General features: G+C 44.4%; 1 protein-coding gene across 2 annotated transcripts; it reads left to right on the forward strand.

The window, feature by feature from the left end:
• Positions 1-1,193: 1,193 nt before the first annotated feature.
• On the forward strand, positions 1,194-22,389 carry AMMECR1L (AMMECR1 like). Of its 2 annotated transcripts, XM_075938358.2 has the most exons (8): positions 1,195-1,511; positions 3,115-3,221; positions 5,757-6,201; positions 13,484-13,594; positions 14,186-14,300; positions 15,302-15,392; positions 16,990-17,086; positions 18,934-22,389. In XM_075938358.2, the coding sequence occupies exons 3-8, from the start codon at positions 5,795-5,797 to the stop codon at positions 19,043-19,045; spliced, it is 933 nt and encodes a 310-aa protein (XP_075794473.1). In that variant the 5' UTR covers positions 1,195-1,511; positions 3,115-3,221; positions 5,757-5,794; the 3' UTR covers positions 19,046-22,389. The 2 variants fall into 2 exon arrangements, with proteins under 2 accessions (XP_075794474.1, XP_075794473.1); XM_075938359.2 differs by lacking the exon at positions 3,115-3,221 and having other exon boundaries at positions 1,194-1,511.
• Positions 22,390-22,639: the final 250 nt, after the last annotated feature.

The raw sequence follows: 22,639 nt of genomic DNA on the forward strand, positions 1-22,639 counted from the left end.
AGCAGTACAATAGCAGAGGCTCTTCCTACAAGAAAACCTCCTGGGCTGCGTCTAGACTGGCCAGTTTTTCTGGAAAATCAGCCGCTTTTCCGGAAAAGCTTGCCAGCTGTCTATGCTGGCCGCTTGAATTTCCGCAAAAGCACTGAATCTCATGTAAGATTGTCAGTGTTTTTGCGGAAATACTATGCTGCTCCCATTCAGGCAAAAGTCCTTTTGCGCAAAAGGGCCAGTGTAGACAGCTCAGATTTGTTTTCCGCAAAAAAGCCCCGATCGCAAAAATGGTGATCGGGGATTTTTGCGGAAAAGCGCGTCTAGATTGGCACAGATGCTTTCCACAAAAAGTGCTTTTGCGAAAAAGCGTCCATGACAATCTAGACGCTCTGTTCCAAAAATGCTTTTAACAGAAAACTTTTCCGTTATAAGCATTTCCGGAAAATCATGCCAGTCTAGACGTAGCCCTGTTGTATCACTTCTATACTGGAATAATTCCTGAATAAACTCTTTTTTTCCCGCATAATTTCCACAGGGGGAGCTCTGGGGTCGCTTTCCTCCTGCAGCTGCTGCCTGGCTCAGTTTTACAGGATTGATACATCAGAAATCAGCATCCAGAGGCTGAACCAACCCTTAAATTGACGTCACACTCCCCGCTCGGTGCCCCCCCTTCTCCTTTTCTCGCCAGCACCCGAGGACTCGAGCTGTCGCGCGCGAAAGGCCGGGGCCCGAGCACACGAGTTCGCGCCGCCCCGCCCCGCCGCACTTACGGCCTAGGGGCCGAGTGACTGTTCCCCTCCCCCGCGTACCGCCCAGCCCACGAGCGGCGCGGCCCGGCCCCGCCAGAGCTACGAGCCTCCTGCCTCAGAGCGCGGCCCGGCCAAGGCTACGCTACAGGCGGGTCTGTCGCGCCCAGCGCACGTGCCCTGCTCCGCCCCCAGCCGGCGGGCACCTGCGGCTGCTTCCGTTATCCAATAAGAGAGCAGAATTCATACCGCGTGAGTCAGGCCCGTCCCATCAGCCAACGCTTCACACACACGCTAGTGAGGGAAAGGGGGGAAAGAAACCCCGCCCCTGTGCATTGCAATGGCCACGTGATTCCAGGGCGTGGCCTCTGGAGGGTCACATGATGTGAAGCGGAAGTATTTGGGCTCTATGGTTTCTCCCGAAGACTCTCCCTTCTTCTCTATGGTCGGGCCGAGGCCGCGGGGCCGATGGGAGGCTGGCGGACTGTGTACATTCTTCCCCTATTACCTCACTGTCAGGGAGGAGGCTTCTGGGATAGCGGAGGACCCGGGTGCTGCCTCGCTCCCTTCCAGTCCTCCCCTCTGCCCGGCGGCTCGGGGGATTCCTCCTCACGGCTTCGCTGCCCCCCCGCCCCGCCGGGCCCGCTTCTCCGGGGAGCCCCTGCCCGGCCCATGGCTCCATGAAGCGGGAGGAGGCGGCGGAGGGGAGGCAGCGGCGGCGGCTGGGCTGAGACGGCAGAGAAGCCGCGTCCGGCGCCGGGGCCGGAGGAGAAGGTGGGAAAGTCCCGGCCAGGCCCCCGCGTCCCCACCGCGCCCGCGGGAGCCGGGCCCCTTCCCCGCGCGCGGGCCGGAGGAGGTTAACCCCCCCCAGCCGGGACGGGGGGCGGCCCCGGGCGGCCCCGTCCCGCGAAGTTTGGCGGGCGCGGGCGCCGCCTGTTGGCGAGAGGGAGCGTCGCGGCCCCCGCCCCGCTCGTGTGCCCGGCCGCCTTCCCCCGAGCCCGCTGGCGGCTTCCTGCCCCTGCCCGCTCCCCCGCCCTCACATCGCCTGCTCACCCCGCCCCTTGCCATCCCCCCCCCCCCCCAACTCCCGCGGCTGCTTCCTGCCCCCCCCCTCCTTCCCCCCCCCCCCTTACGCCTTCTGCCCCTGCCCCGATGCCTCCTCACCCCGCACCTTGTCCTTTCCTGACCCCTCTCCTGTCCAGCCACCTTCTCCCCCTAACTTCCGCTGGCTGCTTCCTGCTCCCCTCCTTCCCCCCGCCCTTACATCTTCTGCCTCTGCCCTGGCAACTCTTCACCTTGTCAACTCTTGCACCTCCCCACCTTTCACCTTGTCATCTTCTTTCCCCTGCCCGCTCCCCTCCTTTCCCACACCCTTACATCTGTCCCCACCCTGGCAACTCCTCACCTTGTCATCTTCTGCCCCTGCCCTAGTGCTTCCTCACCTTGTTTTCATCTGCTTTGGCACCATCTCACCTTATCATCACCTGCCCACTCCCATTCTTTTCCTCTGCCCTTACGGCTCCTGCCCTGGTGCTTCCTCACCTTGTCATTTCCTGCCCCTGCCCACTCACCCCCTGCTTTTTCCCCTGTTTGCTCAGGTGATGGCTTAAGAGGCGACAGGTCACTTGCCTACTGTCAGCCCCAATTGGCCAGGTCTTGCCCTCCTAACTGACCACCAGCTACCCCTTCATCCCATGCCTATGCACCTCCCTCCCCCCCTTGCCTGGTCATCTCCAGCCTCGAACCTCCCTTTCACACACACACCTGCTTCCTCTCCACTTGCCCACTCATCTTTTTCCCTCCCCAGATGTGCTTTTTTGCCCTCGAGGGGCTACCTCCCCATCCCGCTAGTTCCTCCTGTTTGTCTCACTGCATGTGCACCCTATCACATGTCCCATCTCCAACCCTTCATTCCTTCCAGATTCCCCACGTTTTATGTCTTGAGGCATTTAAAGTAATTGGAGGTTTTTTAGAGTTGTTGGTTGCTCTGTGTCTGTCTTTCCTTTGCCTTAGGGGTGGGAAGGCAGTTGGTCCAGGCGGAGTTTAACAAAGGTTAAGTCCTGTCTGCTAATGTATCAAAAACATTGCCTCCACTAAAGCATTTGGCATTGCATGCTGATTTTTGCATGAGTTTATATTCTACCCAGACAGCAGCATATGCAAGAGGTCCAGGGACTGTGATGATTGATAGATATCCAGCCTTTGTTAGCTGCTTCATCTGATCCACCTCTTTCCATACATCACATAGGCCTGGTGGCAAAGAGTGATTTTTGTCTCTAATCTCTAGATTCCATGAATCCTTTTGTACAGTTCTTGTATGCATGTTATAACTTCAGCCTGATGTGTAACTCTCAATCCCTGAAATCCTCCCTTTCAGATTTGGGGAATAGGAATGGGACCTGAGAAAAGAGAATTCATTCCTGATATAAAGTAGCTTCCCCCACACGCTGCTGCTCTCTTGGCAATACAAGCTTTCTGCTTTCAGTAAGTATGACCTCATACTAACACAATAAGATAGCAAGCTCCTATTTCCTTGCACTAACTATTCATAGCCCAGAGAGAAACAATCTTGCAACACCCCAGGGTGCTAAAGTTGCCTTCCTGGATAAACTAAAAGTACTTCCATGTTTTGTTCCATGTTTTGTCAGCTCTGTGTGTCAAAACTAACCTTGTGGCAGGGTGATCCAATGTCATACTTTTAAGGGATATGTTATATAAATGGTTGGTAACCTCAAGATTCTAGTGCCCAATCTCTGAAATAATTGTTTGAGTATGCACTGCTGTTCCTCTCAAGATGTAGTCCTGTAGGTGAAAGAGGCAAGGTATGTATGTGATTAATTTGAGGCATATAGTCAGAACTATGTGGTGTAACTTGGTTCATGTTTGTTACACTAGTGTCCAGATTGATGCTCCAGGGTGCCTCGCAAGCACATTATAGGCGGCTCCTGCTTGGAAGAAAGGTGGTGCCTTTAGCTCTCCTCGGGTCAAATCCTAGACTAGGTCACAAGTGAAAATAATCTTGTCACTCTAGTTTTCATTTGTTCACAAAGCAATATGGGAGGATGAGGGGTTTTGAGCAGTGTCTAAAGTAGGAGTGCGATATGGGGTGTTGCAGGTCTGGATGGTGGTGTATTAGCATAGCTGTATGGGAAAGATGGCACATCACATACCATTAGTTTTCTGAGCAATAAATTCATTCACTTTTCTTTGAACATATAGAATTGCATCTCTTTCCCTATCCATATCAAAATGGAAAATAAATCACAGCACTTAATCATAAGATCCAAGAATGTTACTACAAAAACAATCCTATTTACTAATGGGAGCCCTTGTTTCCATATGGTGAAGTATAGCCCTGTCATAACAAAAATGAAGTGCAGAAGTTTGATTTTTGTAGTAGTAGCACCAGGATTTGAACTGAAGTTTGACTGTTGTCAAGGTTGGTTTCTAGGGTGAGTGTAAGGAGTCATAAGTAGCTCATAAGTAATGCCCTCTGGCTGATGCAGGAGTGATGTGTGCATTGATGTGTGTGATTCTAGGCTATTGGAGGGTTGCTCTACTTGACGCAGAGGCTCTGATTCAGACCTCCTTTCTATGCCGTTTCTCTGTCTTTGTCTAAATTTTTGTTTGCAAAAATAGTGAACAAATACACTTCTTTGCTGAAGGCAATATAGCACTATTGTAGAGCTTCATCTCGACAGCTGTCAATGTCTAAGTATATGAAATTTAAACACTTAATCATTTCAGAGATCACTTTGTCAAATTTCCACCTAATATTATTCCCTTCTCTTTGGGCATGAAGGAAAAAAATTAAGTCATCTGTCTATCCCTGGAAGCTCTTATCTATTCCTTATGCTATCGTTTTCTGTTCTCTGTCCCTTCTGTTTTACATGTCCTGCTGTTCTTTAACACTTTATTTGAAAGTAGTCCACATAAAGAGAACAACTCTTGAACATCCTGAATCAATCATGATCCATTTGGGGATCACACAAACAGTCCTGTAAGAGGTAGAACTAAAATTGCACTTGGTTGTAGACGAGAAAGAGAGAGACTGATTGTACATGGAAATTCTGTGTGTGTATGCATTCATTTCACCCATCATTTGAATATTTGGAAGTTAGAAGAATGTTTAACAGGCTAGTGTCTTGGCCACAGGACCAGAGACTGGGTTTGATTCTGTCTCTGCCACACTTCCTTTGTGACCTTGGGTAAATCACGTCGACTCTCCATGCCTTAGTAGTCTGTTTCCTCTGCCTGTGCTGGTTAACACACTGTTCTTAAAACTGCTCCCTGCCCTACATCCACCTACAGTTTTGCCCATCCATAGGCTCTGGTTTGAGTCTCTGTTGCTGGCATAATCGGCTTCCTTTAGTTGGTGGCTGTAGTGCTGGTGTAGCTGTGCTGGAGTCTGCAGTAATGGCCTCTTTGTAAAACAGCAGTTTATGGTGGCAGGTTTTTTTTTTCTTTTGCACTACATTTATTGGGCCTCAGTTGAATAAAAAGGGAAAGCCAACAGCCTTGTTCTTAAGAGACCTACAAAAAGAGAATGTGGACCATATCCTCTAGGAGAGTGGGGGAGGGGAATCCACTATATGTGGGGCTAACCACTTTTAAGGGAGAAGTAGTAGCCAATAGGTGAAGGAATTAGCCCCCAGGAAGTGAAGAGTGCCAAGTGGGATATGACTAGAGTCCCTGCATCTTTTCCCCTCCCCCACACTTCACTCCCTGCATGGAAGCCAAATGATTTTTCTTGAACTGATTTGCCTACTTCTATTTTTAAAGTGTACAGTAAACCCCACTGGAGACATTATTAGTGTACCCAGGAGAAGATAGTGGCCAATATACACGTTCACTCTACACTGTAACAGTACAATGAATTGAATGTGGTTTTGTATCTGTGAATTACTCTCCCATTTCCCCTTCTCCCAAAATTAGCCTGTTTGATATTTTAACAGGGGAGAGGAAGACTCTTGCTTGTTAGCCTCATGTAACAATCTTTTATATTGCTTGTTTTGCCAGGGTTCTGCAGTGCTCCAGGCAGCAAGTGCTGAATCAGGATGGGAAAAAGACGCTGTGTTCCTCCACTTGAGCCCAAGTTGGCAGCTGGCTGTTGTGGGGTAAAGAAACCCAAATTGTCTGGAAGTGGTACACACAGCCACGGGAATCAGGCTACAACGGTGCCAGGCTCGAGTTCGGGTCCTCTTCAGAACCACCAGCATGCAGATGGGAGCAATGGAAGGGAGAACATATCTGACTTAACTTTGGGCTCTGCAAATTCCCCCATTACTCGAATGAATCCAACTTCAGGAGCTCTGAGCCCGCTTTCTCGGCCTAATGGAACTGGCAACAGTACCAAAAACCTTGTAGTGACAGCGGAAATGTGCTGCTACTGCTTTGATGTGCTCTACTGTCATCTCTATGGTTTCCCTCAGCCGCGACTTCCTCGATTTACCAATGACCCCTAGTGAGTAAACCATATGTGTGGGAACAAACCTGACAGTCCAGTACCCAGGGCTCTGATGTGATGGGGAGGGAGAAGGGATCTTTGTAAAAGAGGCAAACTAGTGTTCAGGAATACAAGGGGGGCTAAATTTTCTCTGAGCCATGCAGCTGTGTGGCCATGCAGCAGGCTATCAAGGGCCATGCAGGTGGGGGAGCCACACCCAGCCCAGCCCCATTAAAGCTGCCATGGCTAGGGAAAGCTGCCCTCAACCTAGCCTTGCCCTTCCGGAGCTGCTACAACCAAGGAAAGGCTCCCCTCCCCCAACTTGCCCTGCCAAAGCTGCTGTGGTTAGGGGAGGCGCCTCTCACCCAATCCTGACGTGCTGCAGCAGGAGAGGGCTAGGGGAAGTCTTCCCAGTGCAGCTCTGCAGCAGCTTGCACCTTGAACTTCTCATCCTTGAGCCCCTTCCAGCACCCCTAATCCCTTGGCCCCATCCCACATCACTTCCATATTGGTGCACATAACAAAATTTGTTCCACACATGGACATAAAATATTAGAAGGAACACTGAAGGGGGTATAGTCCTGCTTATAGGATGATCTATAATCAAAACCAAAAAACATTGACCATAAGTAGGAAGTAAAACTCCCATCTGATTTCTAATTGGACACAAGTAGACATTTGTGGAGTGATGTTTCCATTTCTCATACTAACAGAAGGCAAATGTTAAGCTTGGAACCGCTCTGTAAGGAGCAGTAGGCTTTCCCAGAAGATTGGTACTGCTTCAGCTCCCCATTAAATGGGCTAGATAATGGAACATATCCCTTTACAATATGTACAATCCTAGTTTACAATAAAGCGTCGTAACTTCCCTCTACTGTGATTTAATTCCTCACTGAACTTAATTATAATGTGTAATAATCACTTCATTATAACACAGTGTAGCTTTAACTTGTGTAATACCTTTTAATGCAAACTGTACAAAAGGGTTAAAATAGAGGAAGAGACAATATGGAGCTTTTCAGAAGACATTTAAATAAGATGGTAAGTTTGAAGATGGAGTAGGGAGCCAACAGGTGCTGTGGCAGGTACTGCAGAGAACCAAACCTTAATCCTTACTGTACTGATTTGGTGAGGGGATGAGGAGAGGAGACTTCTCCTTAGTGAGTGGTAGGAGAATAGATTGTGACAGAGGTAGGTTGAAGCAAGTCCTTGGAAAGTTATTGAAAACAAGGGGCCCTGAATTAAAGATGATCCAGTTGAAGTGGTTGAAAATATGGGTGAGACAGTTGTGATTCTTTGCATGTGTTAGAGGATGGGCAAGAGAGTTGCAATAGTCAAAGTGAGAACAGATTCTGGAGGCATCGAAGCAATGGTGTAAATGCGCAATGTTGTCGAGATGGTATTAGGCAGATATACAGCGATAGAAGAGGTTTGGGTTCAAGGATGACCATCATAGCAAGGAGCAAAGGAGGAGTGTAGGAAAAAGGCAGAAGCCTGATTCATTTTGTGAGGCTACTCTGCAAGCATTTCCATCTGAGAGGTTTAGTGGAGGAAGTTGAGAGTAATCCCCCTGTTTACTTGGTCAAGGCAAGCAGAGAGTGTGGGTGACAAATTACAGGTGTCAGAGAAGATGAAGAAGGCAGATAGAGAAGGACAGTGGGTTAAGAATTGGGTCTCCTATAAGAGGGATTGTGGCACAGATGAGCTGCCACCAGAAATGGATAACAAATTGCTTATTGCTTTGTCAATAGTTTAGTTTGTTCTAGGCTTATTAAGTAGACTGGATGCTTCCACCCCTTGCCATTATCAATATGTGGCATCCACATGACAGAGGTTATATATCTGTACAATTGTCAGCACATGAAGATTGTGGGTGCACACTGTATGCTACTTCAGACTGTTATCTAGAAGTATAAATACAGTTGAGCTGAGAAATACTCTAAACTAGACTATAAAATAGTTGCTGATAATATCCAAATATAAATATTTCCAGCTGAATGGGTCCTTGTTATTCCCTGAGATCAGACATTTTTTACAAAAGGATATATTCATCTGCTCACTGTTGGTTGTTTGGAACAGGAAGATGAGTTGTTCTGTTCTGCCTATTCCCGGGACAATAATGCAACTTTATCTTGTGTAGCCTCTTTCTCACAAACTGCCACAGAACACTTAAGAATTAAAAGGCTCTGCTCAGCTGACACAATTTTAAGTAATGCAAGTGTCAGGACATGTAGAGTTCTTTAAACTGCTCTTTTTTAATAAGGATTTTTCTGTTCCTAAGGTGATAGAATCATAGAACACTAGAACTGGAAGGGACTCTGAGAGGTCATCTAGTCCAGTCCCTTGCCCTCACGGCAGGATCCAGTACCGTCTAGACCATCCCTGATAGATGTCTGTCTAACTTGCTCTTAAATATCTCCAGTGATGGAGATTCCACAACCTCCCTAGGCAACTTATTCCAGTGTTTAACTACCCTGACAGTTAGGAAGTTTTTCCTAATGTCCAGCCTAAACCTCACTTGCTGCAGTTTAAGCCCATTGCTTCTTGTCCTATCCTCAGAGGCCAAGGAGAACAATTTTTCTCCCTCCTTGTGACACCCCCTTTTAGGTACCTAAAAACCTCTATCATGTCACCTCTCAGTCTTCTCCTTTCCAAACTTAACAAGCCCAGTTCTTTAAGTCTTCCTTCATAAGTCATGTTCTCTAGACCTTTAATCATTCTTATTGCTCTTCCCTGGACCTTTTCCAATTTCTCCACATCTTTCTTGAAATGTGGTGCCCAGAACTGGACACAATACTCCAATTGAGGCCTGATCAGCACAGAATAGAGCGGCAGAATGACTTCTTGTGTCTTGCTCACAACACTCCTGTTAATGCAGCCCAGAATCATGTTTCCTTTTTTTGCAACAGCATCACACTATTGACTCATATTTAGTTTGTGGTCTACCATGACCCTTAAATCCCTTTCTGTCGTACGCCTTCCTAGACAGTCGCTTCTGTATGTGTGAAATAGATTTTTCCTTCCTAAGTGGAGTACTTTGCATTTGTCCTTATTAAACTTCATCCTGTTTACCTCAGACCGTTTGTGCAGATCATTTTGAATGATGACCCTATCCTCCAAAGCTGTTGCAACCCCTCCCAGCTTGGTATCATCTGCAAACTTAATAAGCGTACTCTCTGTGCCAATATCTTAATCATTGATAAAGATACTGAACAGAACTGGTCCCAAAACAGATCCCTGTGGAACCTCACTTTTTAGGCCCTTTCAGCAGGATTGTGACTACTACTCTGAGAATCCAGCCAGTTATGCACCCATCTTATAGTAGCCCCATCTAAGTTGTAATTGCCTAATTTATTGATAAGATCATGCCAGACTATCTCGAACCTTACCAAAGTCTAGGTATACCACATCCACCGCTTCTCCCTTATCCACAAGACTCGTTATCTTATCAAAGAAAGCTATCAGATTAGTTTGAGAGGATTTGTTCAAATCCATGCTGGCTGTTGTTACCTATCACCCTATTATCTTCCAGATGTTTGCAGATGAATTCCTTAATTACTCCATTATCTTCCCTGGCACAGAAGTTAAACTGACTGGTCTGTAGTTTCCTGGGTTCTTATTTCCCTTTTTATAGATGGGCACTAGATTTCCCCTTTTCCAGTCTTCTGGAATCTCTCCCATCTTCCATGATTTTTCAAATATGATAGCTAAAGGCTCAGACACCTCTTCTATAAGTTCCTTGAGTATTCTAGGATGTATTTCATTAGGCTCTGGTGATTTGCAGACATCTAACTTTTCTAAGTGATTTTTAACTTGTTCTTTTTTTAATTTTATCTTCTAAACCTACCCCTTTCCCACTAGTATTAACTGTTAGGCATTCCTCCATCAGACTACTTGGTGAAGACCGAAGAAAGAAGTCATTAATCACCTCTGCCACTTCCAAATATCCAGTTACTGTTTCTCCCTCCTCACTGAGCAATGGGCCTACCCTGTCCTGGGTCGTCGTCTTGCTTCTGATATATTTTTGGAAGGTCGTCTTGTTTCCCTTTGTCTGTAGCTAGTTTGAGCTCGTTTTGTGCCTTTGCTTTTCTAACCTTGCCCCCGCATACCTGGATTGTTTGCTTCTATTCATCGTTTGTAACTTGTCCTTGTTTCCACTTTTTATACAACTCCTTTTTGATTTTTAGATCATGCAAGATCTCCTGGTTAGGCCAAGGCAGTCTTTTGCCATACTTTCTATCTTTCCTATGCAGTGGAAATAGCTTGCTTTAATACTTATAAAGGCCCTAAACTGAGCACAGGCTTACAGATGGGAAGTTATCTCCTCCTTCCATTTAGTCAGTCCAAGTGCTTGCTGTTCCTTCTTCAGCTTTGTTGCTACTAGCAAATACTCTGTCCTGCTCTTAGGAAGAGCAGGGGCATAAGTTCTCTCTATGGAGTTACATTGTCATGCTGGGTCATAAGACAGACGTGTAATGGACTCTTTAAACCAAGTGATGTCAAATGCTCATAGCAGTTAGACTAAAATACAGAAATAATTTGTAATGGTATTCTTCTCACTATGTTAAATTGTAATTAAGAGTAATAGGCAAGGGAGTCAAAGGTATGCACTAATAGAGTATGTCTACACGGCAGGGCAAAAGTTAAATTAAGATATGCAACTTCAGCTATGTCAATTGTGTAGCTAAAGTCGAAATAGCTTAATTCAATTTTTGGCACTGCATACACAGCAGGAAGTCGAAGGAAAAATGCTCTTCCTTAGACTTCCCTTACTCCTTGTGAAACCAGGTTTACAGAAGTTGGAGTAGGAAATCCTTCATTATTTTGAAATAATAGCTTGCTGTGTAGACACGCTCTTTGTTATTTTGGAATAACGCTGCTGTGTAGACATACCCATAGTGAACAGGCCATGTGGAAGGACAGGAGGAAGACCGGTGCTAGGTCAATGGAAAGGAATAATAAGAGAAACTTTGTGAGCTAATGGCTGTGGAAGAATTTTTCAATTTCCTGTTTGGGCAGATTATTCTACAGTTACCACTTGAGTCTGTCTTGCTCCTTCCTTGGGTACAGTGTCAGGTACTGGCCACTGTCCGTGGCAGGATATTGAACTACTGCCAACTTCTCTGATCCAGTATGGCAATTCTATTGTTACCCAGAGATGTTATTGGGTTTTGCATTTCTCATTGAATTTTAAATAGTATTCTAACCACCCATGCATCAGAAGTCTAGATTATAACACCTGAAAAGATCACACATTTTCATTTATTAGTGTTCCCCAAGCAAAATTTTGTGGTGGTTTTGGTAATGATTGAGGCATTGAAAACGTCTCCGTTGGAGGAGCAACAAATTCATCAGGATTCTGCTCTTGCACTGCAGTAGACACAGTTAGTTCTAATGGCACCTTCTGAAACATTTGAAGAAATCAATCTTATGCATTTTTTTAGATGAGATTTAATTATTTTTACCTTTATTCCTTTCCAGCTCTTGACAGTGTTTTGATTTTTCTTTAGAAAAATTAAGTATTTATTTCCATTCATACTCTTGCTTCTCTTTTACCACTTTTCCTCTTTAGGAAAATTCAGTGTAAGAAATTCATACATGACGTTTAATATCCACTAATCATCTGCTTTGAAGTGTTAATTTAGCACCCTTTTCACTTATTTTTGGTTAGAATTAAAAGTGACCAAGGACTGAATTCAGTACTGTGAAGCCTGTAAAAATAAGGTAGCTTAATGTGGCGTTACACAAAATTAGATGCCACGCCCAACTTTCTAGAAGTGTATAGATCGTAGAAAACCTCCTACCAGTTCACAAACCTTATAGCTCTTCCCAGACCTTCACAAACTCTCTCCCTTCTCCAACAGCTAATGAGACTATTCCATCCACTAATCATAACCTTCTCTCCAGCCACCAATGACTCCGTCCATTCCTTGTCCTGTCTCCCTGAGCCAGGCTTCCCATCTGTGCCTACTGAGTAATAAAGGTATAGTGAAAACTGTGATAATCTCCTCACTGTCCTATTATGAAAAGCTAAGACTTAATTCAGAGATTGAAATTAGAACCTATTAGCTCTCATACCGAACCCCTCCAAATTGTGCAAATGCTTTTGATTGGTTAAATCACAGAAGTTCCCGTGGGTTGTCCCACAGTGTGCCGATCATGTCATTAATACCTGCCTTTCTGTCCCCTGGTGCTCCTCACAGCCTTTTCCTGCTGGGCCAGAAGCTCTGGTCTTGCACAGGCAAGGCACAGAGTTGGTGCAATGTCTCCCCTGCAGAAAAACACATGGTGAACCAGTTCAGCTCCAGGAGGGCCTAACACCCAGGAAACTAACACCTTCCCCCCCCCCCCCCCAACAAAAAAAAAGGAACCAGGAGACAATCTCCATAAATATACATCAAACGTAACATAGGCAAAAGTGGTAATGAACAAAAATGACCCTAGCCCTGAGGAATTGACTCAATGTCAGATCATGGACATAACCCAGAAAAATCTAGGTTTGTGTTTTTCCTGAAAAAAAAGCTTTTTTCATAACTCCGAGTGTGTGCTTTGACATCCTTCAGTTTTAAAGGCACTCTAGAAATGTATAAACTTAGACTAACAAAATATGTAGATAAAATATCGAGACTTTGTGGGCAAAATCCACTTCTTCAGGTATAAATGTATAGGTGTTTGTTGCACCTATGTTGATTTGTTATGGGTTTGTGTATAAACTACAGTTGAACCGTTTTAGTCTGGCACTTTCTGGTCTGGCAATACCCATGGTCCAGCATGATTTTAGTTAGCTGGATGTTCACTTATTATGGGTGTGACCAAGTTTCTCGTGGTCCCGTAAAGTTTGTTTACAGCCACCAATCCTGGCTGTCAGTGGTCTGTGCTGTTATTTAGCTCTAATTTGCCCCTAATTTTATTATAAGAGCCGAGTAAGCAGTGGAAGTATTGGTAATGCTTCTAGACAATATTGACCTCCCATGGTTCAGTAAATTCTGTCTCGGCACCGGTCAGGTCCCAAGAGTGTTGGACTAGAGTGGTTCAACCTGTAGTGGACAATATCAAGATTTCAGAGACTTGGCCAGAGAGGCAGGTTAAGCAACTCTGCTGCTCATGGGGAAACCTTAATGGACACTGAGCTGCGGCTTGAAAAGCGGGGGGGAAATGCTTTTAACAAAACAAACAAAAGCCTGGGTAACAGATGGTGGTATGCTGGTGCTTATCAGAGTTAGCACACTCTTGCTGTTTCACACTTTACTGGTGTCCCCCAAGGCTTTGAGTCTGGAATGTGTTTGTTTTGCCTTTTCAGTCCACTTTTTGTGACGTGGAAGACAGGGAGAGACAAGCGACTTCGTGGTTGCATTGGAACCTTCTCAGCCATGAATCTTCATTCAGGACTCAGGGAATACACATTAACCAGGTAATTACACTGAAAATGAAGTTATTCTGAGATTAACCTAACTTGCTAAAGACCTCAGTTTTTAAAGAGGATTCAACACATCAGAGAAACTTCATTAGATTTATACATCTATATAATTTTATACATTTCATAATAAAAGAAACATTCAGAACTGCACAGTAGGTGAAAAAAGAGACATACCAGGGATCTTATGGACCATCTCTGCAACAGCTGAGTCTTCTGTTATCTGTGACATCTGGATTTTGCTTGACCTCTTAAGTTTTTTAAAAGGTAATTTCAAACTTATTTGCATGCTGAATATGCCCACAGCCTGTACGTTTTGGTGGTTAATTCAGTTTGTATTCTTTTGCCAAGCAACTATTTCTTTACAAATCCAGAGAGGCTCTGTTTTATCTTCTAGTGAATCATGTTGAGGTCTCTAGATGCAGAATATGAAGATAATGGGGTAGGATTACTTAAAATATCCTCCATGCCTTGTGACAGGAGGAACTGCTTTCTGTAATCTCAGGCAGGTTTTAATATAATGACTTTGTGTCTCAGAAATGTTGATATAGTGTTTGGTTTAGGCCATATGTTTCTGTCCTTCTGTAGTGCACTTAAGGACAGCCGATTTCCCCCCCTGACCCGTGAGGAGCTGCCTAAACTTTTCTGCTCTGTCTCCCTCCTCACTAACTTTGAGGATGCCAGTGACTACCTGGACTGGGAGGTGAGAACAGGTGCATTTGGAACTCTGCATCACACTCTCGTTCCGTTCGGGTTCGGGTTAGTACATGGTAATGTGTCTCCTTCATTACAAGGGTGTATGGATGTTATAACTGGGTTCAGAGGAACTGAGGATGGAAAACTAGAGGAGGCAGGGCAGAGGACAGTTAAGAGATGGACGAATAATCCAGGTGTGGGTAGTGATATGAAAGGGTAACAGTGTACACGGTTAACCAATGAGTCTGGGTTCATTGGTTAACCTTCACGTTACATGCAAGCTCCCGGTATGTGCAAGGAGCTAGCTTAAAAGCCAGCTCCTGGGGAGAAGTATCGAGGGAACAGGTGGGAGCCAGTATGCCTAGGGAACGGTCTTAAAACCCGGACACACTCCTCCCTTACTTTAAATGCATTTTACTTAAGCGCATTTTAACATCCCTAATCATGGGTGGGAAGGGATCTGATTTGGGGGTTGAGAGGTGAGGATGTGGCTGATTTTATGGGAATCGAGAGATGATAATTGGAATATGAGGACATTGGGGTTAGAGGAGGATATAGTTTAGGCCCTAGAGAGCTAATCAGTGCCAGAAGAATAGACAGACAGTACATGGAAATGCATTCCATTTATAAGGATAAATGAAGAAGAGGGGATTGCCAAAGTTTGTGGCTTTGGGTGTAGTCTGCTGGGGTGTGATTCTTCTGCTAAAGAAACTCATGGCCTGGCTGGCCCAGGAGAGGAGATGGGAAACTCTTTGCCCTGTTAGAAGTCTGTGACCTAGTTTAACCCAGGAGAGAAGGCAGGAAGACGTGGTGCTGGCCTGGAAGAAGAGGCAGAGGGCCATTTGCCCATCTGGGGAAGCCTTTGGTTAGGCTGGCCTGGGAGAGAGAAGGCCTGGCAGAAATGTGGCAAGGCTGGCGTAGTAATGCATTGTGCTTTGAGGATATAAGTCAGTCAGGGATTCAATCCCAGCAAATACTTCTCACTTGGCTTTTCATTTCCATTTGTAGGTTGGGATCCATGGGATCAGAATAGAGTTCATCAATGAGAAAGGTGTCAAACGCACAGCCACGTACTTACCTGAGGTTGCTAAGGAACAAGGTGGGTTTCAGATGGCTGCCTTATATGGCAGTTCTTTTCGTCACAGAACTGGCATATCTAAATAAAGGCTTGTGAGTCTAGATTGCAGTAGCTGGACAAGGGCTTCCACTAGATACCACATTGTTTGGTGTGTTTGTGTAACTGACATTCCACACCACTGCTGTCAGGCTTTCATCTGGTCCTTCTTCCCCTCCCACATACACATAAAATTGAGTCCTTTAGGGTTAAAAGGAAACCTGTCTTAAACAGTAAAGGATCTTGAAGTTTGGACCTTTCAGCTTTATTCAGCATTAAAGATGTTAAGTATCAGGTAACGACTAATCGAATAGTCGATGCATTTTTGCATCGACTGTTTGATTAGTCAATAGGTTGCCTCCACCTTCAAAGGCAAAAGCACAGCATGGAGCCTGGGGTCAGCTGGGGACTCCCCCACTGACTTTGGGCTCCATACAGGCTGCCGCTTTGAAACGCCACGGCAGCATTTCAAAGCAGCAGCACCTCTCAGAGCCCAGGGTCAGCTGGGGACCTGGGCTCCACGCAGTGCTGCTACTTTGAAATACTGTGAGGAGCCCAGCGTCGGGCTCCCTGCTGGGGAGTCCCCCGCTGATCCCAGGCTTCACGCAGCACTGCTGCTTTGAAATGCCACGTGCAGCCTGAGGACACCTCAGCTGGCCCCGGGCTGTGCGCGGCTTTTCAAAGTGGCAGCTTCGCAAGGAGCCTGGAGTTTGGCCCCGGGTTTCAAGCAGTGCTGCTGCTTTGAAGTACTCTCTCTTCCCTTCCCCTGCCCTCCCGTTGCTGCCTCTGTCTGATGGAGGCAGCCAGGTGGGGAAAGCAACTAGTTGACTGGCCTGTCAGCTATCCGATAAGCAACTGCTTATCAGATAGTCGACTAGTCCTTCATATCCCTACTCAGCATTGTATGTTTCTTCCTCCGTGTTTCTCCCACTACGCAGGGTAATGCAGGCCACGCCGCACCAGCACGAGAGTCCCTTTTCTCTTCCTTGCTAAATGAAGAAAGAACCAGGAACTCTTTGAGCACAATTCCCACTCATCTAGAAATGACCACCTTAGTAACTGCACAGAATATTGCCTCCTGTCCTCCACATTGCAGAGCTCCGTTGTCACGTCCTGCTGGCCCTCGGCCAAAAGAACGGGATAGGCATTTTAATTCTGATCTCTCACGTAGCAGTGCACTGTGCTGTCGCTAGATCATCAGGCTGGTCCAAATTCAACTCTAAGAGCTAAGTATTTTAAGCTTTAGACAACTAAACTTGAGTGGTACATAAAGAAACAGGTCAGGGTCCATGTAGCAGTAGCAGGGCGGAGACCTTCCCAGAGGAATGCTAAGCTGCTATGTTATAGGAGTTACAGTTCCCATTGGATTTAAAAAGGGTTGGAGAACATGTAGGTAAGTGTGCAAGTTTGAGCCCCTTCATTCCCAGTTCACTCAGTGTGTTTATAAAACTGTCTGTAACCTGCTCTGTGTTCAGTTTTTGTTGGCACTGGTCTCTTCTACAGCCTTGTTTGTGTGTCCGTTCTCTTTGCAATGTGGCTGTATATTAAAATAATAATCCCCCTTGCTGTTACTTCTCAACAGACTGGGATCAGATCCAGACCATAGACTCCTTGCTCAGGAAAGGAGGATTTAAGGCTCCGATTACCAATGATTTTAGGAAAACAATTAAACTCACCAGGTAAGCTGACATCATTGTAGTTTTAACTTAGGTAGTATATTACTGGTAGAGCCCCGTGCAGATACAAAATTTGTATCTGTATCCACATTCATATCTTCAGAAATGAGCCATGGATGTGTTCATCCACATCCATGGATGTAAAGTGGATATCTTACAATGTTGTAGCTAGAACCATACAAATTTGATCTGGGTCCGTATCTTCAAAAATGAGTCATGGATATCCACGGATTTGCAGGACTCTTAATTATTGGTTCCAAAAGCAATTATTCCCTCTTCTGCTTGCCTTGGATACCCATATTGGCATGCCATGTTCAGGTGAGAGGTATCGTTTGAAGACCAGCATCGCTAATGTGATATGCAAGACAGAGTTTATATTGCAGCAGTACAGTATAACATGATCAGTTCATGCAGAAGTCATGGAGCTGGGCATCTTCAACTGAGCAAATTGCAAATGAATTTAATTGACATTTGTCAAGAAGGTGAAAGATTAAAAGTAGAACTCACTAAGCTAATGTAAGATAGATGCTTCTCCACAATAGAGCCCTCCTGGTTCATATATATTACTCACTAGATGGCATATCTGTGAGGAAGGTAAAGTGTTTTAAAGTGGAATTAGCCTTAAAGTTGGTAGATTTTTCAGAATTGACCACCTATCCATGCCCTCAACTGTACTGCTGGTTCTGTCCTTTTTGTGTTTAAGAGGAGGAAACATGTCTGTAGGATATAGGTGTTCTGGGTAAAAATGAGAACATTCTGCTTCTTGTCTTGTAATAGCATCATTTATCATGGCAGGCTTTATCTGTCCCTAGAGTAAGAAAGTGGAAATGTGGTATAGTAGCAGAGAAAGGGACAGGATGAAGATTTATTAAAACTAGTGATAATATGGACTCACCTTCAGCTGTTGTATACAGATGTAAAATTCTGTACTTGGAAGCAAAGCCTTGTCTATTGTAGAAATTCACAAGTTTCTCCATTTTTCTGGGTTCTGTTGGTGCAATATAGAGTAGCTATGTATGCTCTTCAGAGAACCCTCCTTTACCTTTAGTCATTTCATAAATGTTTCAAGTTTTATTAAATTAAATTCACACTAGGGGCGAATAACACTTGAAAATATATTCTAGTGTTTCCCTAAAAATTTAACTCCTCTACTTCTGGCAAACAACTCTCACCTGTTCTCAAAGTGGACATGTGTAATGAATGCACACTAGCAGTGTGTTGCTGGTGTCCCAGGCTACCACTTTCTGAAACACTGTAACTACGATTTTCAGCTCAGGCTCCAATGTTGAAATATGCCATGCTAAACACACCTAATGTGTGTGGGAAAGTAAAATCTATCTAGAAGGACTTGTATAGTCTGATATGAACAGTAGTCTTGTTTATAGGCAGCAAATATATTTGCCTGTCATTGGTGGTAACCTAGCACAGGTCACTTATGTTTTGTCTTGTGTCATCGGCCAAAACTTACCTGGATACCTCAAGTTAGGCACTTGCGTCCAAGCAAACTGATTCTAAAAGGTATTGAGTACTCATGGACATTTTGAGAGGTGTCTCAGTTGGAAATCTGGTCCTGTTGAGGTGTCTAAATATTTGTTTAGGTATCTGATTTTAGGCACCCAAGTTTGAAAAAATGTTGGGTATTGTTTATAGGATGGCTGGATGGACTGAGACTCAAAGCACTTCTTCTGCCTTCGCTCTAATCTCAACGTAGTTTTTTTTTCCGACACAGAGCCCATCTTGCTCTGTGTGAGTTTGTTGTGCAATATAAATTAAGATAAGTACATACTTGATATTTTTGCTGATGAATATTGCATCCTAGTTGCATCCTGTTATTTCCTGTTTCCTCCCAGGTACCGCAGCGAGAAGGTGACAATCAGTTATGCAGAATATATGGCTTCCCGTCAGCATTGTTTCCAGAATGGCACTCTTCATGCCCCGCCCCTCTACAATCATTACTCCTGACACACGGCTGCATGACCAGTCCCGCCCTCCAGTTGCCACCAACGGCTATGACATCATTGGGGCAGATGCCTCCTCTTCTTGGTCCAGTTACTTCTATTACTGCACCATTTTATGATGCTAGCTTCCGTTGCCAAGTCTGCCTTCCAGCTGACCTGGGGGGGATGATATGAGTGTGACAGAACTTTAGGGGCCCAAGCCTTATCTCAGCCTTCCCTCAAAATGGGGGTTTAGTTGGATTGGGGCTCCATGACTAGGAATTGCAGTGAGGTGCAGAAGACCTTTGGGAGTGAAAGTGCCACTTCAGATTGCTCTGTCCTTGTGTGTCCTACGCTCTGGAAACTTGAATTGATAATTATGAAAGCTCCCCAGATCAAGTAAAAGCGTTCCTCTGGCAGTCTGGGCAACGGAGTCCAACAAAACATTTTTAGGTTATTTTAAATTCTTTTTTTAATCTCTGGTATTTGTTGTGTATCAAGAGCTGATTACAGTCCCCACACATCACAGGTGGATATCATGTTAAGGGGAGGGTTGAACATCTGGATAGCACCCCTTCCTCCTCGATGGAGACCATTTAAAGGTGTGAATATCCCTTGGATGATATTACAGATGAAACCATTCTTTAAACACACCCAGAAGGCTTTAATTCTCAGATTCCACTGTCAGTTGAGTTCTCCAGCACTTCTCTGCTGGTTCCTATTCAGTTTGCTGGTTTAAACGGTGTTTTATGATGTAGCCTGCTAATGAATAGAAATGGTGAGATACTTGAGTCTGCCTGGAAGATCTCCTCTCTATTACAACTAGGATTTTCTACTGCCTTACACTGGTAGTAGAACCTATCCTGGATTAGGGGATTGAAAGGGGCTTTTGCAGGGCACTGATTGCAGTCATAGAAGTGAATCTAGTGCCTGAAAGTTGTTTAAGTCAAGCAAGCACTTTCGGAGACATTCCTTTCAACGGGACAGCCACTTTTTCTAGGGCGATTATTGGTCCTGGTATGAGAGACATTGATATTCCAGTTCAAGGCAGGTCTACAGAGTAAAGTTATATAGGTTAGCTTGTAAATCGTTGTCTAATACAATTTAGTCATTGCTACTCCAAGGAAATAATTTGCTTAATTATCAGTTTTATTCAAACCCTGTTAAACTTCTCTACATTTTGTATTTCCTTACCCATCACTCCTGATTACATAAGATATTTGCTACTAAGTGGAATCATCTTCTTATCCAGTCTGCATACTTCTCCTACCCAAGTCATGTAATGATGTCCTGAATACTGGATTATGACACCTCTAAATTAATGAGTAGGAGCTTTAAAATGATGATTCAAGCTTCTTACAAATATCTTCGTAATTGGCAATGATGGTTAAAGAAAACACAGATGGAAGAGCATAGTGGATGAAGAGCATAGTGGATATATCCTTTAAAATGTGTGGTAATTCTGGCTTTTTAAACTGATATTTCAAAGCCAGACATTTACACAAGTTCTCTCTTCGTGTGGAAAGTGGACTTGTAAGAAATCTCAAAACTGTGCATGTTCCTTCTAATTCCTCAGAAGAAGTGAACAAAATCCTGCAATTTTACTTGTCAGTATCATGTTGTGCTGCTCTTGGGGAATGTAGATGTGAGGAAAAGGAGGGGGTCCTATTCTGGATATCTGTGCAATATCGACCCGGCCTTGCTTCTGTACTGGGTCATACTCATGAATTGCCACATTTCCCTTGTGATGTAGATGAAACAAGTTTGAAGATGAAGGGATTGTTTCATGATTTCCTGCTGCTGAGAATAAATCAGTCTTGTTACAAACTTAGAGTGATTTGTAATTACTCTCCTAGGTGCCGTGAACTGATGGGGGAGGAGGCAGGGTCTGGTCTGGACATACCATTCACCTCCGTCATCAATCAGTACTGATACATAGGGCTACACTCATTACTGTTCAAGTGTTCTATGTTAGAATCTGATTTCTAAAGATTTGAAAAGCTAAACAATTGGTGCTAAATCTTCACCCTTGAGCATGCTCAGTGAGACTGATCATGCAGATATATAGTGCCAGGCTGTTCATCCCAGGCACGCTAGCGAGACAAGTCATGCAGGCATATAGTGCCAGGCTACACAACTCTATAGTTTCTTTTTCAAATGTTTGCCCTGATCTGTGTCTTTGACAGTGTACTGTGTTCTCCTGTTGGATTTTAATATTGGAGGGGGAGGGTTAGCTGCCATTTTAAACACACAATTTTAGGACTGAGTGACCTGGTTGCATTAGATCTAAGTGGGATGAATGGCCCTGGAATGGGGAAGCTTTTCCCTTTCCACTTCCATTCTCCCACCCAATCTATACACAAAAATGCCTCTGTTAAAGATGTTCTTGTCTTGGTGTTGTACAAGCAGATTGAAGGAACACCAGTTGGCTGTCTGAGAACGGGGCATCCTCAAAATCAGTCCCAAGTGGGGTCCAGATATAAATCCATTGAAAAGCATGCCAGTAGTTACATCATCTCAGCAAAATCTATGGCAGGGACAGTGGTTCTCAAGAAATAACCCCATTTCTGGATCATTAGATGGCAGCTATGTGGATGGATGAGAAGTCTGAAATAAACATAACAGCCTTTCAGGTGCCTAACCAGAAGTGAGCAACCAAAATAAATGATTACCATTAGGGTTAAAGAAGGGTTCCCTGCTGTAGTTGTAGCGGTCAGCTAGACAGCAAGTAAGATCTGCTCCTTGAAGGGTCCTAGCAATTGTCTGCTGGTTTGGATTTGGCTCATCCTTAGCTTAGTGCCTTTTGGTCCAGAAGGGTTTATTCTCATGATAACCATCACCGGGAAGTTACCTTGCTGCAATTCTGCATTGTCTTGTTTTACAGTAACTACAGAAGATTCTCTGATCACTGGAGTTGTCAGTGTTGGAATGTTTCCACTGTGAGGTTCTTATACTTTTCTTCATAATGTTAAGCATTCAATCTCTATAGAGGCCATTTTAATCTGAAAAGTTTTATGGTCAAAATATCACACATAGCTACAGTTTATAAGAAAAAAAAATGAAATCCTGAAAGTTTATTTTAACTTTGACACGGGATCATCTGTTTTTCATAATACATTAATATCTGCAGTCTTCACAGACTTAGTGCTGTTTTCTGTTTGTGTTCTGGAACCTACATGTTTCATTTTTTGGTTAACTTAATTTTATTTCCTTCAAGCAGGGAGACTTCTTTTGACATTCAATGCAGAGGTGTCAGACCAATTATTTGTATTACACTTGGTTGCCTCCTAGCTATATAACTTCTGAGTGTAAATCATTGAACTCTATCCTCTAATGAAGTATTGTAGAGAATAAATCATAATGGATAAAGATGCTTTTGTTCTGTCTCATCTTTTCACTCTCTGAATTTTAAGGTAGAATGAGATGATATCTCAACTTGAAAGCCGAACATTGTATGAATACAAAGTCTGCTAATGAACCTGAATTTCCTGGCTGGTTTTTGGAGAAGGGTAATGACCTGTCTGAGAGGAGACAGATTATCAAACAGCCAGCTGTGATGGAAGAAAGCAATGAGATGTGTGAGGAAGTTTAAATAGAAGTCACATGAAATGTTTATCAC

This window comes from Pelodiscus sinensis, chromosome 10 (genome assembly GCF_052426305.1).
Source record: "Pelodiscus sinensis isolate ZL-2025 chromosome 10, ASM5242630v1, whole genome shotgun sequence".
Taxonomy (NCBI): Eukaryota; Metazoa; Chordata; order Testudines; family Trionychidae; genus Pelodiscus; species Pelodiscus sinensis.

Bases quoted from the DNA above. Each gene is read 5' to 3' on its own strand.
- AMMECR1L (XM_075938359.2), top strand. From the start codon at position 5,795: ATGGGAAAAAGACGCTGTGTTCCTCCACTTGAGCCCAAGTTGGCAGCT. The intron at 6,202-13,483 runs GTGAGTAAACCA...TTGCCTTTTCAG, and splicing joins CGATTTACCAATGACCCCTA to TCCACTTTTTGTGACGTGGA. The intron at 13,595-14,185 runs GTAATTACACTG...GTCCTTCTGTAG, and splicing joins AGGGAATACACATTAACCAG to TGCACTTAAGGACAGCCGAT.